This window comes from Saccopteryx leptura, chromosome 2 (assembly GCF_036850995.1).
Source record: "Saccopteryx leptura isolate mSacLep1 chromosome 2, mSacLep1_pri_phased_curated, whole genome shotgun sequence".
NCBI lineage: Eukaryota > Metazoa > Chordata > Mammalia > Chiroptera > Emballonuridae > Saccopteryx > Saccopteryx leptura.
This window is the reverse complement of record NC_089504.1, coordinates 4307201-4325271: the sequence shown is the minus strand read 5'-3', so window position 1 is coordinate 4325271 and position 18071 is coordinate 4307201. Positions and strand designations below refer to the sequence as shown.

Sequence of the window (18071 nt, the reverse complement as noted above, 5' to 3'; positions counted from 1 at the left end):
GACGGGCCCTTGGCTGGGGGGGGGGCAGAGGCTGGTGGAAGGATGGGCCCTTGGCTGGGGGGGGGGCAGAGGCTGGTGGAAGGACGGGCCCTTGGCTGGGGTGAGGCAGAAGCGCAGGGCTCCCCGACCCCGGCTCAGTCGGTGTGCCTCTCTCGGTTTCTCCTTTCATCCTCTGGCAGGAATTCTCCTTATTAGCAAGCTCTAATCTCCAGTCTTTTCCCTCTTCCCAGCAGACAGGCAATGACAAGTTACTGCCCTACTCAAAAGCCTTCAACTGCTCTTTAATGTCTCCTAAGAAATTTCAAAGTCCTCAGTCAAGCTCTTATAAGGTCTTCCTCTATTGTTTCTTTCCAGCTTTATCTGTCACACCCCTAGAATCATTACTTACCTGTAACAACATCAGCTGGCTTTTTCTCAAACAAGAACCTGAGTGCCTTCACTGTTCACACCACCTATCAAATCCTTTTCACCCAAGTCCAGCTCAAACCCTTCCTCCCGGCCAAACACGCCTGGCCAGGCCGTTTCCTCTTCTGCAGTCGCCTCAGGGCAAGTGCTCTATCGCTCTGATACTGTACTGTTGTGTAGTCACCTTACAACCTCTAGCTCCGTTGCCCTCAGGGCTCTTAGCCTCTATATTTTTATCATATAGTCAGTTGTGTAGACTGTATCATATACTCCTTCATCCTCTACTGCAGCCAACACACCATCTTATGTCTCATAAACTGTGAAATTAAGGAGAATGTCATGTTAGGTTAAGATGAAAGGGTTTCAAAGAGGTGTGACATTCTGAAGGCTAGGGGAGTTGGATTACAGAAAAAAATTCTATGTGCAAGGTGAACAGAAAGAAATGAACTTATATAGTAAATGCTGGCAAGCAAATCGGTAATAACCTTAATCAGGAATAATCTAGCAAGAAAATATGTGATCAAAAAAATAACATTTAGGCCCTGGCCGGTTGGCTCAGTGGTAGAGCGTCAGCCCAGCATGTGGAAGTCCCGGGTTCGATTCCCAGTCAGGGCACACAGTAGAAGCGCCCATCTGCTTCTCCATCCTTCACCCTCTCTTTTCTCTCTATCTCTCTCTTCCCCTCCTGTAGCCAAGGCTCCACTGGGCAAAGCTGGCCGAGGCTCTGAGGATGGCTCCATGACCTGTGCCTCAGGCGCTAGAATGACTCCAGTTGCAGCAGAGCGATGCCCCAGATGGGCAGAGCATCGCCCCCTGGTGGGCATGCCAGGTGGATCCCGGTCAGACGCATGCGGGAGTCTCTCTCTGCCTCCCCGCTTCTCACTTCAGAAAAATACAAAAAAATAATAATAGTAACATTTACATATTTCAGAGTCTCCAACAAATCAGTTTCTATCCACACTGAAATTGCCTCAAGAGAAGTCAAAGTGGGAAAACTATCATTATGTTTTCACAGGATCTGGTATGCTTGGTCTTAACTGATTCATTCCTTCATAAAGATAACAAGACTAGAAACACTTATTTAAGTACAAATTCTCCCTGATCAGCTCGGTATAACGTGAGCAAAAGAAAGCTGGTGCCTAATAACACGCACAACTACAAGCTGTAGAGTCTATTTTGTAGGCCCTCTGAGCAACCTGTCCCAGAGAACTCTATGATGGAAATGTCCTCTGTCTGTCCTGCTCAATAGCAGCCACCAGGCACATGGCTACTGAGCACCTGAAATGCAATGAGTGGGCCTGGAAAACTTAACTTGTACTTTAATTGAAAAGAACCACCCTTGGCTAGCAGTCACCATGGTGGGAGGTGAAACAACAGAGAACGACGTGAAATGGAGAGTCAGGAGAGAGAGACTGGCACGGAGGCTTTCTCCACAACTTTTGCTACCATGTCATGAAACGTATCTCCTATAGATGTAATCTTGATTCTACCACTAACTGGGTGTTTCAACATGAAAAAGCAAGTTGATTTTCCTGGGCTCCCAACTCTTTTTACGAATGAAAGGTGTTAACTTAAACTTGAACGATCTCTTTCGATTTAGAATTCTGAATCTGTGACCTGAACCATAAAATGTCCACTTTCCTTTCTCCACACCATACACCCAATTCTTGTAGTGGCACCAGTATTTTAAAACTCCATCATCATCACAGTGTCAAAAGCACTGAGCAAATAAGAATTTATTACCAGCTGGCTGCTTCATGGTACAAAGTATGGACTGCACAAAATCATTCTGTCTGCCGGAGCCCAACAGCAGCGAGTCCATGGCTTGCTCTTCAAGAATGGTCAGCAACATGCAGATACCTGTAAGAGCGTTTAGTTTCCTCAGACTGACTAAGAACAGCACCCGTGCTTCCTCTGGTTTAGTTGGCAAAAGAATAACGAGGCAGAAACAGGAAGCAAAACAGAATTCAGTTCCGCAAACATTGAATTCTGATATTTTCATATACAATTGCTCTTAAATAACAGGACTTCAGACTGATTTAACTATAAAAAGGGAACATGGTACAAATTTAGAAAAGTTTCTAAAAGATGACAACCACACAATCTGTATTTCATCAAATCTAAGATGGCTTCAATTTTAAGATCATCGTATTTCAAGTACCAGTCATTGTCAGGTATGACGCATGACTACAACTCAGGACCCATGGAGTGGGGTCGGACTATTCCGAGCCAGTGTAGAACCTGCTGAAAACCAAAGTTAATGTCCCTAATGGGATATATTTCACAGATGGGAAAAGGGGCATTAAGCCTCTTTTTAACACATCAAACCCTATTAAAGTCAATTGCTCTATTAATATATTTTTAAGTCTAATATTGCTTCAAATAAAAGCTCTATTTGCTGTACTTGCAAATGTACCTTTTACATAGACTGTTTCTAGGATACATATTTAAAAACAAGATGTATAATGTTTATGTCAATTTAATGACAAAAGAATTGGAAACTACGATATCCTATATTTAGCAATTTTGTTACGATTATCAAAAGAGATTGCCTCTTTTGCAGGATACTCCTAAGAACCTATGAAGTGCTAATTACTGTATGTGTATGTAGTGACAATACTCACCTAACCAATAGTTTTTGTAGCTGGCAGCATCATACATGTGTGGGAGCAGGATAATCAGTTTACCCTTCTCAAGGACAGAATAAGTATCAATGTCTGGATTTTCTAAAAGCCTCAACTCAATGACTTTAAAAAGGCAGGTCAAAACCTCCTGTAAGTCATAATAATCATCTCGGTCCACTCTTCCCAAGCCTTTTGTGGTCAGGATAGCCCAACGCCGAACCTAAAAGCATAACACATCTGTTACTTCATTCAACAATTGTCTACATACAGCTAAACCTAGTTAAGACTATAAGATTCCTCACAGATTTCAAAAGACCAAAGATACTAATTAATGCAATGTGTGGACCTTATTTGATCCTAATTTGAATAAACTAACACTAATAAAGCATTTAGGAGATCATCACTTCTAAACACTGGTTAGAAATGATATTAAGTTAATTTTAGGTGTGGCAATGATATTGTTTTTTTTTTCAAAAGTCCTTATTAACTTCTGGTCAAGACAGCAGAGGAGGTAAATGCTGTGCTTTCCTCCTCCCACGACCACAGCAAAATTACAACTAAATTTAAATAAAAATTACAACTACATTTAGAACTATCACCTCTGAGAACCCCTGGAAGACCAGATGAACAGAACTTCTGTAACTTAAGACTATACAGATGAAGCCGTGTGGAGACTAAAAAATACAAAGTCCTCATCCTTAGAGACCAGTTCTGGAGTGTCTTCTGGACGAGGTGCTCTGGGGTGTCAGGTCTGCTCTGACTGACCCCACAGGGGAGCACATAACCCCACAGGGGGGCACAAGGCAGACCAGGCACTGGAAATGGATGAAACTCCCCGAGGGACACACAGGGTTCCCCACGCAATCATTCTACGGTATTTCTGTATGTTTGTCATTTCTCACAATAGGCAATTTTCTTCTTCTTCTTCTTTTAGAAAAAGGCAGAGAGAAACAGAAAGACAGGGTCATAGAGCTGGTCCTGTATGAGCCCTGACCAGGGATTGAACCTGCAATCTTGTCATTTCGGGAAAACGCTCTGACTGAGCCAACTAGCCAGGACCATACTCAACAATTTTTAAAAGGGCAAGAAAAACTGAAAAGAGAAAAACACCTCAAAAGAAAAACCTGTGCGATCAGCTCGCTGCTAGGCTCCAGTATTCCGGTGCTGCCCTGTGCCCCGTGCCCTGTGCCCCATGCCCCGTGCCCTGTGCCCTGTGCCCGCCCGCACGGCCCGGCCCTGCACCTAGCAATTACATTTCCTTCTCTTCCCCTCTACCCGCACTCCCACTTCAAAAAAATCTCATCCATTAAAGAAGATGTGGCACATATACACTATGGAATACTACTCAGCCATAAGAAATGATGACATCGGATCATTTACAACAAAATGGTGGGATCTTGATAACATTATACGGAATGAAATAAGTAAATCAGAAAAAGCCAAGAACTGCATGATTCCATACATAGGTGGGTCATAAAAACGAGACTAAGAGACATGGACAAGAGTGTGGTGGTTATGGAGAGGGGGAGGAGGGGGAGGGAGGGGGGTACAAGGAAGACTAGATAGAAGGTGATGGAGGACAATCTGACTTTGGGTGATGGGTATGCGACATAATTGATCGACAAGATAACCTGGACATGTTTTCTTTGAACATATGTACCCTGATTTATTGATGTCACCCCATTAAAATTAATAAAAATTTAAAAAAAAATCTCATCCATTAGCAAAATACTGGTCTTCAAATACTGTGGAGGTCTCTCCATGTGTCTGGAGGGGGCAGGCCGGCCAGGAAAGCAGGAGCCCTCACTGCTCACTGGTTCAGGTCAGGACACTGACACAAGCACACCTTCCCCCTCGTTCCTCTTTTAGGCTGGAGCAGCCCCCGTCAGAAGTATTCTGACCAACATCGAAAACACACACCCAGGGAAACCTCTTTCCAGCCGGGCCATTGAGCGTGCACTGTGCTCCCGCGGCGCACACTCACCATTTCATTGGGATGGACCAGAAACAAATAGATCCCGGGCTGCTTCTCAAACACCTGAAAGGAGCAGTTTGCTTGTTCCATCCGACAAAGTGCTTCGACACATAGCTCATCTAAACAGAAGAAAGAGGCAGTACACGTAAGACATGTGTTTTATCAACTTATCAAGACTCCTGGGCCTGGCTCCTTCAGCTGTTTTACAAGTGAACGAACACCTGTTCCTCGCAAACGTAGGGATGCCACATACCTATCTGAGGCTGCATGCCTATCTGACCAGTGTGGTTCCCGTAACTCTGGCTTCACTAGTATACATGTCCTTTTATTTTTTACTCTTGCATTAATTATTTCCATAGCATATCATCCTATAGATAAGGGCACAGGTCCAATTCCATTGGCATTTTACATTTTGATTCATGTGAACTTTCTCTGGTACTGGAGTGATAAAGATGGTCAGCCCCCCCACACACACCCACACACTCCGCATGGCTATTATGCCTGCTCTCAAAATTTACTGAAGAATACATTTTCAGTTATTGAAGAATCCATTTTCCCCACTGATGTGAAACGCTACCATCATCAAACACTAAATTCCCCAAATACACCTGGTTTATGTCTGGACATCACATTGCTCTACTATGCAAGCATTGTTCTAACTCCTGCTGTTTTATGGAAATTTCTTTACTCTTTCAAAAGTGTCCTGACAGACTTACACATTTACCCTACCAGATGAATCAATCTTAGTGTGTTAAGCTTCCAAGAACATTGTCAGGGACAGAGGCTGGCTTTGGGGAAGAGGAAAGAACCACTTGAGAAGCAGGAGAGGAGCTCCTGGAGCACTGACATTCTCTCTTCATGTGGGTGGGCGGTGGCCACAAAGCTGTGTTTAGTTCGTGAAAAAATATCAAGTTTATATACTTTCCTGGATATAGTATTCATTAATAAATGTCAGAAAAATGATATTAGAATTTTTTTTTTAAAGCAAGAATCAGAGACAGGAAGGGAGAGAGATGAGAAACATCAACTCATAGTTGCAGTACTTTAGTTGTTCATTGCTTCTCATATGTGCCCTGACCAGGGGGCTCCAGCTCAGCTAGTGACCCCTTGCTCAAGCCAGTGACCTTGGAATCATGTTTCTGATCCCATGCTCAAGTTGGCAAGCCTGTGCTCAAGCCAAATGAGCCTGAGCTCAAGCCAGCGACCTTGGGTTTTGAACCTGGGGCTCCAGGCATTCCCAGGTTGACTCTATATCCACTACATCACCACCGGTCAGACGACATGGTAGAATATGTAAATCTATTTTAATGTATTTAATCAGATCTTTTTTTTTTTTTTTTTCTTTTTCATTTTTCTGAAGCTGGAAACAGGGAGAGACAGTCAGACAGACTCCCGCATGCGCCCGACCGGGATCCACCCGGCACACCCACCAGGGGCGGTGCTCTGCCCCCCAGGGGGCGATGCTCTGCCCATCCTGGGCGTCGCCATATTGCGACCAGAGCCACTCTAGCGCCTGAGGCAGAGGCCACAGAGCCATGCCCAGCGCCCGGGCCATCTTTGCTCCAATGGAGCCTTGGCTGCGGGAGGGGAAGAGAGAGACAGAGAGGAAAGCGCGGCGGAGGGGTGGAGAAGCAAATGGGCGCTTCTCCTATGTGCCCTGGCCGGGAATCGAACCCGGGTCCTCCGCACGCTAGGTGTATTTAATCAGATCTTTATATCAACTTTCCAGTTTACTAAAAATACAAAAGACAGAGACACAAGCTAAATAACATCACAAGGAAGCAATTAGAAAACTTAAGAGTGAGCATTATTCTACAGGGCAACTATATGGTCTCATGTGAGTAAATTAAGGGGGGAAAAACACACTAGCAAAAACATGTGTGCAGCCCTGGCCAAGTAGCTCAGTTGGTTAGAGCATCATCCTGACACACCGAGGATGCAGGTTCGAAGCCTGGTCAGGTCACATACAAGAGTCAACCAATGAAAGCATATATAACTGGAACAACAAATCGATGTTTCTCTCCCTCCCTCCTTCTCTAAAAATCAATCAAATTTAAAACAAACAAAAACGTGTATATGTGTGTGTGTACAAATACACTCTCTGTGATTAAAGAATGGAAGACATGGGACAAATGTAACAATGATCCCTGACTGGACTCTATAAACAGATCAGCCAAAAAACGTATATTCTGACGTCTGGGAAAAGGTGAATATGGACTTAACAGTGTTATTCTGTGAAGGTTTGACAGATCAGGAAAATGTCTTTTCATCAGAGACTCCTGCTAAGAAACACAAACGTGAATGGCCAGAAGCCAGGCAGTCAGGCACACCGCACCGCAGTGACGAGCGGAAATGACTGCCGTCCAGGGACGGCTCTGCCTCTCCCCAGCCCTGCCCCCGACTTCCAAGGGGCACCGGGCACTATCTGGAGACACCTCTGGTATTCAGTGCTCGGTGGCGAGAGCAGCATTCTGTGGCATCCAGCAGCAGCAGGGATGCTGGAACACACCCTACAGTAGAGGACAGTACCTACAACAAAGCATTATCCGGCCTAAAATGTCAACAGTGCCAAGGGAGAGAAAAACACAAACCTGAAAATTAGTGGAGAGATGAATAAAATATATATATAATAAAGCAAATATAGCAATATGTCAGCCTGTGGACTCTACCTGGTGTGCGTGTGTGGTGTTCACTATATAATTTACTTTCTTCATGTGTGAAACTTGGACAAAAAAATGTTGGGAAAAAAAATACTAAGTATCCTAATTTTATGTTTAATAAACAGGTTTTCATATAAACATAAATTCTTATAATTCCTGAAATAAAACTAATATAATTTGTGGAATACCCAAGATACTCACTAACACGCTCATGTAAAAGCAGGTAAGGATATTTCAGTATTTCAAGAAGAGGAACTCGAAGTTTATTTTCAAAGTCTTGGCCAGTGAAGTCAAACAGTTGTGCCTCTCCATTGTTGTCTACAATATATAATTCATCATCTTCAATTTCTGCACTCATGGATTTTTCAAAGTGATTTATGAGACGTAAGGTTTCTAATTCCCATAAAACCTACAAGAAAAGAAAAATGGTCAGTGTGTTTTATATCTTGTTATCAACAAAATCTACTGGATGTAATCCTTCCTCCCTCCCTTCCTTCTTATTTTAGTGAGAGGAGGGGAGGCAGAGACTGACTCCCACATGCGCCTGACCGGGATTTACTGGCAAGCCCACTAGGGAGCGATGCTCTGCCTATCTGGGGCGTTGCTCCACTGCAACCAGAGCCATTTTATAGCGCCTGAGACAGAGGCCATGGAGCCATCCTCAGCACCCAGGGCCAACTCGCTTGAGCCAATCAAGCCATGGCTTCAGGAGGAGAAGGTGGGGGGAGAAAGAGAGTGACAGAGAGAGAGAGAGAGAGAAAGAAAGAGAAAGAAAAAGAAAAAGAAAAAGAAAAAGAGAAAGAGAAAGAGAAAGAGAAAAGGAAGGGGTGAAGCAGATGGTTGCTTCTCCTGAGTGCCCTGACCAGGAATCAAACCTGGGACACGAGATTATCTTTCTAAAAGCTTTTTCCTAAGCATAAAAACTCAGAAATTTAATCCCTGGCTGCATAGCTCAGTTGGTTTGAGTGGCACCATTCCAATACAATTTGATCCTCAGTCAGGGCACATACAAAAATCAACCAATAAATGCATAACTAGAACAAATCAACGTTTCTCTCTCTCTCTCTCTCCACCCTTTCCTTATTTTTTTTTAAGTTTTCTCAACAGATTCATATCTTCCCCTCCTCGTTTCTACATATCTCTATAATCTGCATACTATTTTTCATCACATAAATGTAGTGAACCAAATAGTCAAAGCTACATATTTAAGGCCCTGGTCGGTTTGCTCAGTAGTAGAGCGTTGGCCCGGAGTATGGAAGTCCCAGGTTCGTTCGATTCCTGCTCAGAGCATATAGGAGAATCGCCCATCTGCTTCTCCACCCCACCTCTCTCTCTCTCTCTTTCTCTCTCTCTCTCTCCATCCCTCCCTCCCTCCTCCCCCCCCTCCTGCAACCATGGCTCAATTAGAGTGAGTTGGCTCCAGATGCTGACGATGGCTCCACTGCCTCCACCTTAGGCACTAAAAGATAACTCCAGCTGCAGAAGAGCAAGGGCAGAGCATCGCCCCCTAGTGGGCTTGTCGGGTGGAGCCCAGTTGGAGCGCAAGAGGGAGTCTGTCTCTGCCTCCCTCTTCTCACTAAAAATTAAAAATAAATAAATGAAATTGTTTGTTTGACTTTGGTTATTATGACTGGAAAACATGCTTGCCCTTAGATGTTTATACCATTTACCCATTTAAGAAAGAGAAGAGAAAAAAATCCAATAAAAAACATAGCCCAAGCCATTCAGACACATTTTTATAATACTGTCAAATGTATTGACATAAAAACCTGAACCAAACCATCCATACATCATTTTGTTTCATAAGACTGTTTCACATCAGAATGATTAAAAGTGAGATGTCATAACATTTTGCTTAGGGTTCAGCTCCACCCCACCGGTCAACAGCCACTGTCTTAGCACCTGCTCCACGCCAGGCGATGGAGGAGGAACTAGCTCCACCCCACCGGTCAACAGCCACTGCCTTAGCGCCTGCTCCACGCCAGGCGATGGAGGAGGAACTAGCTCCACCCACCGGTCAACAGCCACTGCCTTAGCGCCTGCTCCACGCCAGGCGATGGAGGAGGAACTAGCTCCACCCACCGGTCAACAGCCACTGCCTTAGCGCCTGCTCCACGCCAGCGATGGAGGAGGAACTAGCTCCACCCACCGGTCAACAGCCACTGCCTTAGCGCCTGCTCCACGCCAGGCGATGGAGGAGGAACTAGCAGTACGCCTCAGCCTTGCGAGTGTAGTTCATCATCCATGGCCGGGTACCTGGTTAGTGTCACCCTCACACACCAAGGTTGTGGGCACAGATAAGATCAACCAAGGAATGCATAAATAAGAGGAACAACAAATCAATGTTTCTCTCTCTTCCTTCCTCTCTCTCTGAAATCAGTAAGAAAATTTTTTTAAAGTTTAAATTATCAGTTTCCCGAATGCTTCCGAAAGAGTTCAGATTTATTCTCTCCCTAGTTATTAGGCTCTGAAAAATATTCCCCATCTAATGAAACTTACCTCATGCAAGAATGGCAGTTGATCCCTTGCTCTGTGGTATTCAATCACACACTCTAGGCAGTAACAGAGGTCTTCATTTGCTGTCTGAAACTGACTGGAGTGGGTCCTGGCCACATAGCGCTGCAGGAAGACAGCGGTGGAAGCGCCACCTGGCGTACACCAGCAGCATGTGCTCATTCTGTACCTACATCCAGAAAAGAAAACAAAGATTATAGAAAAAAGCAAAACAACACTTCAGGCCTATTCTGTGTGAAGAATGGGTACACTTCCTACTAATGACCCTAATCCTCACTACAGTGTGTCTCCCCCACATCCAGAACAATCTGCTGGCCAGCCTGTTCAATCACTGACTACTCAAATCTGAGCCCACTCTTAAAAACTTATAGCTCTGGTCTGATCAGGCAGTGGCGCAGTGGATAGTCAGTCTGGGACGCTGAGGACCCAGGTTCAAAACCCCGACGTTGCCAGCTTGAGCACAGGCTCAACTGACTTGAGCGTGAGCTCGCTGGCTTGAGTGTGGGATCAGAGACATGACTCCATGGTCACTGGCTTGAGCCCAAGGTCACTGGTTTGAACAAGGGGTAACTGGCACAGCTACAGCCACTCGATAAGGACACATATGAGAAGTGATCAGTGAACAACTAAGGTACCGCAACTATGAGTTGATGCTTCTCATCTCCCTCCTTTCCTCTCTGTCTGTCCCTCTCACTCTCTCACTTAAAAAAGAAACTTAATAGCTCTGACACATGAAAAATATAACAAAATGAAAGTACTTTGTTAGTTATAAACATCATACAGTAATACACAGTTGTGCTATAGAAAAGGCTCAAAACTATGTAATGCTGATAAGAAACATATTGAAACAGCCTGACTAGGCAGTGGCACAGTGGATAGAGTGTCAGACTGGGATGCCAAGGACCCAGGTTCAAGACCCCGAGGTCGCTAGCTTGAGCGCAGGCTCATCTGGCTTGAGCAAAAGTTCATCAGCTTCGATCCAAGATCGCTGGCTCGAGCAAGGGGTTACTCGGTCTGCTGAAGACCCGCGGTCAAGGCACATATGAGAAAGTAATCAATGAACAACTAAGGTGTCACAACGAAAAACTGATGATTGATGCTTCTCATCTCTCCGTTCCTGTCTGTCTGTCCCTGTCTATCCCTCTCTGACTCTTTCTCTGTCTCTGAAAAAAAAAAAAAAAAGAAACATACTGAAACAGAAAATTATCAGTGTTTCCAAGTACAGATTTAAAGTGTTCTGCTGATGTACAGAAGTTGAGTCAAAGCTCAGCACCCCTTACTATTTCCAAAACTATGTTCCAGAAATCCCTGGAAATGTAAACATCCATAAATACTAATCCACACCAGTAAAAGTAACTCACACAGAGAATCTTCCCTTGTTGAGAAAGTATATACACACATATGAATTTGCCACAGTGAACTGCTGCCCATAACTCAATACTCCTCAACACACTGTAAACTTAACCTATTTGTAGGTTAAGTTTGATACTTAGTTTTTTAACTATCTCCAAATTTGTTTTTATAATACCATCAGAGCCTCTGTAAGTGAAACGGTTAGGACTAAATACTTTTCAAAATCCCAGCAGTCTTCAAAAGAGCAAAGTAGCAAGACCTACACCAGGAAATAGTAAGAACCCAATGTGTCAGAGATGTGCAGAAGACTCACAAAGCAGGTTTACCAGAACTGCAGATGCATGAAACTGAGATTAGCAAACAAGATGAAAGCCAAAATCCAGAGAGATCCCCAACTCTAACGAGGTGCAAAGAAAATAAACTGAGATCTATATTTTTATCCTAATTAAATGCATATAAAAGCAAAAGGAGCCTGAACAGGTGACACAGTAGATAGCGTGTCACCCTCGGACACTAAGGACCTAGGTTCGAAATTCCAAGGTCACTGGCTTGAACGCAGGCTCATCTGGTTTGAGCACAGGCTCACCAGCTTGAGCTGATCATAGACATGACCCCAAGGTCTCTGGCTTGAGCCCAAAGTCACTAGCTTGAGCAAGGGGTCACAGGCTTGGCTGGAGCCCCCGGGTCAAGGCAAGTTTGAGAAACAATCAATGAATAACTAAAAGCGCCACAACTACAAGTTGATGCTTCTCATCTCTCTCCCTTTCTGTCTCTCTCACTAAAAAATAAAAGCCAAAGGGCGCTCATTGTTGAGGGCACTGGTACCCTCCAAATAAGCAGGGCATTGGGGCTAAACAGAAAGCAAATGTCTGCATTAAAACAAACCAGAGGGAGGGAGGAAAGAGGGGCTGCAGGGAAAATACGAGAGCCTAGAGCACCTTGTAGTGCCCGGAAGTGCTCCAAGTGCAAAGGGTGGGGAACGCCGAAGGGACAGAGGGGCCAGCCTGAGAAAGCTCAGGGGCCACAGCTCAAACAGTTTGAACAAAATGAGTGTAATACTGGGTCATAGCCCACAGTATAAGTGCACATGACTCTGCTGGTATAAATAAACAAACATGGGAGAAGGACAGATCTTTCTCTCAGAACTCCAAATAATATACTGATGTTCCCCCCATTCCAGCAGGGGATGCTTAATTCCACCCCATCTTGAGTGTGGGCCAGACTTGGTGAATCACCCCCGAAGAAGACAGTATGGGGAGGGGAAGCGGTCATTTCACAGTGAAGGCACCTGGCAAACACAACCTTAATCAAATGATCCAAGTGAACATCACCTGTGTAGGGTCACGTTTACAAGCCAACATACTGTGAGGAGGAACTTCAACTCTGTAGTATGCTTCTCCAAAACCCACGACACCTGAGTCCACCCATGAGAAAAACATCAGACAAACCGAAAGTATTATCTCAACAGCTACCAGCCAGTCTGAAACAAGACCACACCCAAAAAGTAAAGCATATGTTTTATATGAAACGAATGATTGGAAATTATTCAACAAACCTCATCTTGGAAAATGTGACCCTAAGTATCCACTGAATGCAAAATATCAGCCTGATGGCCTGACCAAGCAGTGGCGCAGTGGATGGAGCGTCAGACTGGGATGCGGAGGACCCAGGCTCGAGACCCCGAGGTCGCCAGCTTGAGCACAGGCTCATCTAGTTTGAGCAAAAAGCTCACCAGCTTGGACCCAAGGTCGCTGGCTTGAGCAAGGGGTTACTCGGTCTGCTGAAGGCCCGCAGTCAAAGCACATATGAGAGCAATCAATGAACAACTAAGATGTCGCAACGAAAAACTGATGATTGATGCTTCTCATCTCTCTCCGTTCCTGTCTGTCCCTATCTATCCCTCTCTCTGACTCTCTGTCCTTGTAAAAAAAAAAAAAAAAAAAAAGAATATCAGCCTGATGGATTTAAAAAAAGTTACAAACCCAACTAAGTTCATGTCATAAAGTAGATGGTCCTAATCCATGCACTCTCATCAGGGGTGGTACCATCTTCAGAGAAATGAAACCATTAGTCCTCTTTTATGTAGAAAGCACAGATATACACATAGTACACAGAGAGATACAGGGGGTCCTCAGGTTACAACAGCCTCGTCACACTACATTTCGAGTTTACAACACGCATTCCCATAAAAACTTAAAAAAATTGAGACATGCCTGACCAGAGCATCAGCCTGGGATGCTGAGGACTCAGGTTCAAAACCCTGAGGTCGCCAGCTTGAGCACGGGCTCACTGGCTCAAGTGTGGGCTTGCTGGCTTGAGAATGGGATCAGACATGATGCCATGGTCTCTGGCTTGAGCCCAAAGGTTGCTGGCTTGAGCAAGGGGTCACTCGCTCTCTGTAGCACCCCCCCCCCATCAAGGCACACATGAGAAAGTAATCAATGAACTAAGAAGCCACAATGAAGAACTGATGCTTCTCATCTCTCTCCTTTCCCATCTGTCTGTCCCTATCTGTCTCTCTCTTGTCACGAAAAAAAAAAATTGAGCCGTGTTTCAGCTTACACCATTAGCATCGTACTTATGGACTATGTGGGTAAACTAGTTTGTGTTAGGCTTAGGGTGTGTTCTGACTTTCACCATAATTTGGGTTACCTCACTGTCATAGCAATGAAACTGTGTCGTAACCCGAAGACCCCCATATGTAGTATATTTCTATTATTAAAATTCATTGGAAATTCATAGAAAATGAATGTCTAAATGTTTCCTATCAGTGACAGAGAAGGGACAAAAGGATAAGAAATAACTGAAATATGGATACAGGAACTTGGCAGCATGAGGGTTCTGAATGAGTATCACCCTAAAATTCAGAGTGCATAATCTCTCCTGACATCTTGACAAAAACATATTTTACTGCTGAGGCTTTTGTGGCATAATGCCAGTGCATTAAAATAAATTGATTTTTTAAAAAAATTTCTTCTTATGCCCATGATTAAAGACATAAATAGCCTGACCAGTAGTGGCTGTAAGGATCAAGCATCAACCTGGAATGCTGAGGTCGCCAGTTCAAAACCCTAGGCTTGCCTGGTCAAGGTACATATGGGAGTTGATGCTTCCTGCTCCTCCCCCCTTCTCTCTCTCTCTTCTCTAAAATGAATAAATTAAAAATAATAATAATTAGGAAATAAAAGACAAAAAACTGTACAGGTATAATCGAACATGTATTTGTCTTATGAACTGATTTTTTAAATTAAATATTGTGTACTTTCTTTATCCTTCTAAAAATGTCACTAACTGCTTAACGGGGAGCTTCCTGCAGAGCAGAGAAAAAGGAAACAAGAGTACGCCGGTAGTTCAGCCAGAGAGCCCTGCCCTTCCTGGAGGCTGGTTCTAACTCAGCTGCCTTTTATTAAAGCCCACCTTGCACAAGGAAAGGTGCTGTGAAATGGGGACTGCCAAGCAACATACTGAATATTACTAGTTTTGCAAAATGTAAAATTACCTTATTCAAAGAAGAGTTTTTTACAGCTGAAGATCAAAATCACACTAGGAAGTTAAAAGGCTGCAGAAGCTACTTTTCCCTGATCTAATTCAACTAGGGGAGTGAACTGAGATCTAAGAATAGAAGGTGAAACTTCCTGGAGTTCTCAAACATCATGATTTAGCAGGGAAAAGACTGCAGTCAACTGAAACTGAAAAAATTAAGGGACCAAAGTAAAATAACTTTAAGGTATATAACATGTCAACAGAGCAGTTAGTAAAAGAAACCGACCATTAAGAAAATAACCACCACCAAAAAAACCCCAGTATAACTACAGTTTGCTTCTTATTTTACCCGAGAGAGCTTGGCTACTTCCACACTCAAAAGCAGGACTAAATTTTCTCAGTCGATGGGAGTCACTCCCACGAAGTGTTATCTACAATATGCAGACAATGGGGCTCCTGTGCACCTTGGACCAGGGAGCCGATGCGGCAGGGATACAGGGTGCTTCGACCTTGGACCAGGGCGCCGATGCGGCAGGGATACAGGGTGCTTCGACCTTGGACCAGGGCGCCGATGCGGCAGGGATACAGGGTGCTTCGACCTTGGACCAGGGCGCCGATGCGGCAGGGATACAGGGTGCTTCGACCTTGGACCAGGGCACCGATGCGGCAGGGATACAGGGTGCTTCACCCTTGGACCAGGGAGCCGATGCGGCAGGGATACAGGGTGCTTCACCCTTGGACCAGGGAGCCGATGCGGCAGGGATACAGGGTGCTTCGACCTTGGACCAGGGCTCTGATGCGGCAGGGATACAGGGTGCTTCACCCTTGGACCAGGGAGCCGATGCGGCAGGGATACAGGGTGCTTCGACCTTGGACCAGGGCGCCGATGCGGCAGGGATACAGGGTGCTTCACCCTTGGACCAGGGCGCAGATGCGGCAGGGATACAGGGTGCTTCACCCTTGGACCAGGGCGCCGATGCGGCAGGGATACAGGGTGCTTTGACCTTGGACCAGGGCTCCGATGTGGCAGGGATACAGGGTGCTTCACCCTTGGACCAGGGAGCCGATGCGGCAGGGATACAGGGTGCTTCGACCTTGGACCAGGGCGCCGATGCGGCAGGGATACAGGGTGCTTCACCCTTGGACCAGGGCGCCGATGCGGCAGGGATACAGGGTGCTTCACCCTTGGACCAGGGCGCCGATGCGGCAGGGATACAGGGTGCTTCGACCTTGGACCAGGGCTCCGATACGGCAGGGATACAGGGTGCTTCACCAGAGGCACAGCTCTAACTTCCCATAGCCTCACCCTGGGGATATCACTGCTCAATATTAGCTCACCAGAAACTTCCCTTTCTCCTCTCCTTCACAGCTAAACTTGAAAAAAAAACACAACTGGATATTCTTCTTCAGCCCCTTTGCACTCTGGTTTTCTACCCTTGTACTTCACTGATGTTGTCACAGAAGTGCTTCAAAACCTCTGTATTATCAAACCCAGTAGGTTCTGACTTAATTCCTCTAAAGCACATGAAAATGCTGGCCATGGGGTAGAGGAGAGTAGAGAGGGGTAGAAGAGGGTGGAGGCCGGATAGGGAGGTGGAGGGGGGTGGAGGGGGTAGAGGGGGGTGATGGGGGTGGGGGTGAAGCAGGATAGAGGGGGTGGAGGGGGGTGATGGGGGGGTGAAGCAGGATAGAGGGGGTAGAGGGGGATGAAGAAGGTGGGGGTGAAGCAGGATAGAGGGGGTGGAGGGGGGTGAAGGGGGTGGGGTGAAGCAGGATAGAGGGGGTGGAGGGGGGTGAAGGGGGTGGGGGTGAAGCAGGATAGAGGGGGTGGAGGGGGGTGAAGGGGGTGGGGGTGAAGCAGGATAGAGGGGGTGGAGGGGGGTGAGGGGGGGTGAAGGGGGTGGGGGTGAAGCAGGATAGAGGGGGTGGAGGGGGTGAGGGGGTGGGGTGAAGGGGGTGGGGGTGAAGCAGGATAGAGGGGGTGGAGGGGGGTGAAGGGGGTGGGGGTGAAGCAGGATAGAGGGGGTGGAGGGGGTGGAGGGGGTGGAGGAGGTGGGGAGTGAAGCAGGATAGAGGGGGTGGAGGGGGTGGAGGAGGGTGAAGGGGGTGGGGAGTGAAGCAGGATAGAGGGGGTGGAGGGGGTGGAGGGGGTGAGGCGGTGGGGGTGAAGCAGGATAGAGGGGGTGGAGGGGGTGAGGGGGTGGGGGTGAAGGGGGTGAGGGGGAAAGCAGGATAGAGGGGGTGGAGGGGGTGAGGGGGTGGGGGTGAAGCAGGATAGAGGGGGTGGAGGGGGGTGAGGGGGTGGGGGTGAAGCAGGATAGAGGGGGTGGAGGGGGGTGAGGGGGTGGGGGTGAAGCAGGATAGAGGGGGTGGAGGGGGGTGAAGGGGGTGGGGGTGAAGCAGGATAGAGGGGGTGGAGGGGGGTGAGGGGGTGGGGGTGAAGCAGGATAGAGGGGGTGGAGGGGGGTGAAGGGGTGGGGTGAAGCAGAATAGAGGGGGTGGAGGGGGTGAGGGGGTGGGGTGAAGAGGGTGGGGGTGAAGCAGGATAGAGGGGGTGGAGGGGGTGAGGTGGTGGGGTGAAGGGGGTGGGGTGAAGCAGGATAGAGGGGGTGGAGGGGGTGAAGAGGTGGGGGTGAAGCAGGATAGAGGGGGTGGAGGGGGGTGAAGGGGGTGGGGGTGAAGCAAGATAGAGGGGGTGGAGGAGGGTGAAGGGGTGGGGGTGAAGCAGGATAGAGGGGGTGGAGGGGGGTGAGGGGGGTGATGGGGGTGGGGGGTGAAGCAGGATAGAGGGGGTGGAGGGGGGTGAAGGGGGTGGGGGTGAAGCAGGATAGAGGGGGTGGAGGGGGGTGAGGGGGGTGAAGGGGGTGGGGGTGAAGCAGGATAGAGGGGGTGGAGGGGGTGAGGGGGTGGGGTGAAGGGGGTGGGGGTGAAGCAGGATAGAGGGGGTGGAGGGGGGTGAGGGGGGTGAAGGGGGTGGGGTGTGAAGCAGGATAGAGGGGGTGGAGGGGGTGAGGGGGGGGGGGTGAAAGGGGGTGGGGGTGAAGCAGGATAGAGGGG

At 47.0% G+C, this 18071-nt stretch overlaps 1 protein-coding gene across 4 annotated transcripts in view; it reads right to left on the bottom strand.

Moving 5' to 3' along the window:
- SETX (senataxin) overlaps positions 1-18071 on the bottom strand; it is a 79589-nt gene that overhangs the window by 48688 nt on the left and 12830 nt on the right. For 3 of the 4 annotated variants that reach the window (XM_066366799.1, XM_066366796.1, XM_066366795.1), the window contains 5 exons: positions 10164-10341; positions 7866-8073; positions 5014-5123; positions 3030-3249; positions 2149-2265 (listed from right to left, as the gene is read on the bottom strand). In XM_066366799.1, the coding sequence (XP_066222896.1) occupies positions 2149-2265; positions 3030-3249; positions 5014-5123; positions 7866-8073; positions 10164-10340 (832 nt within the window). In that variant the 5' untranslated portion in view covers position 10341. Of the gene's footprint in view, positions 1-2148; positions 2266-3029; positions 3250-5013; positions 5124-7865; positions 8074-10163; positions 10348-18071 lie in introns of all 4 variants that reach the window. The other variant, XM_066366798.1, reaches the window with a different exon arrangement.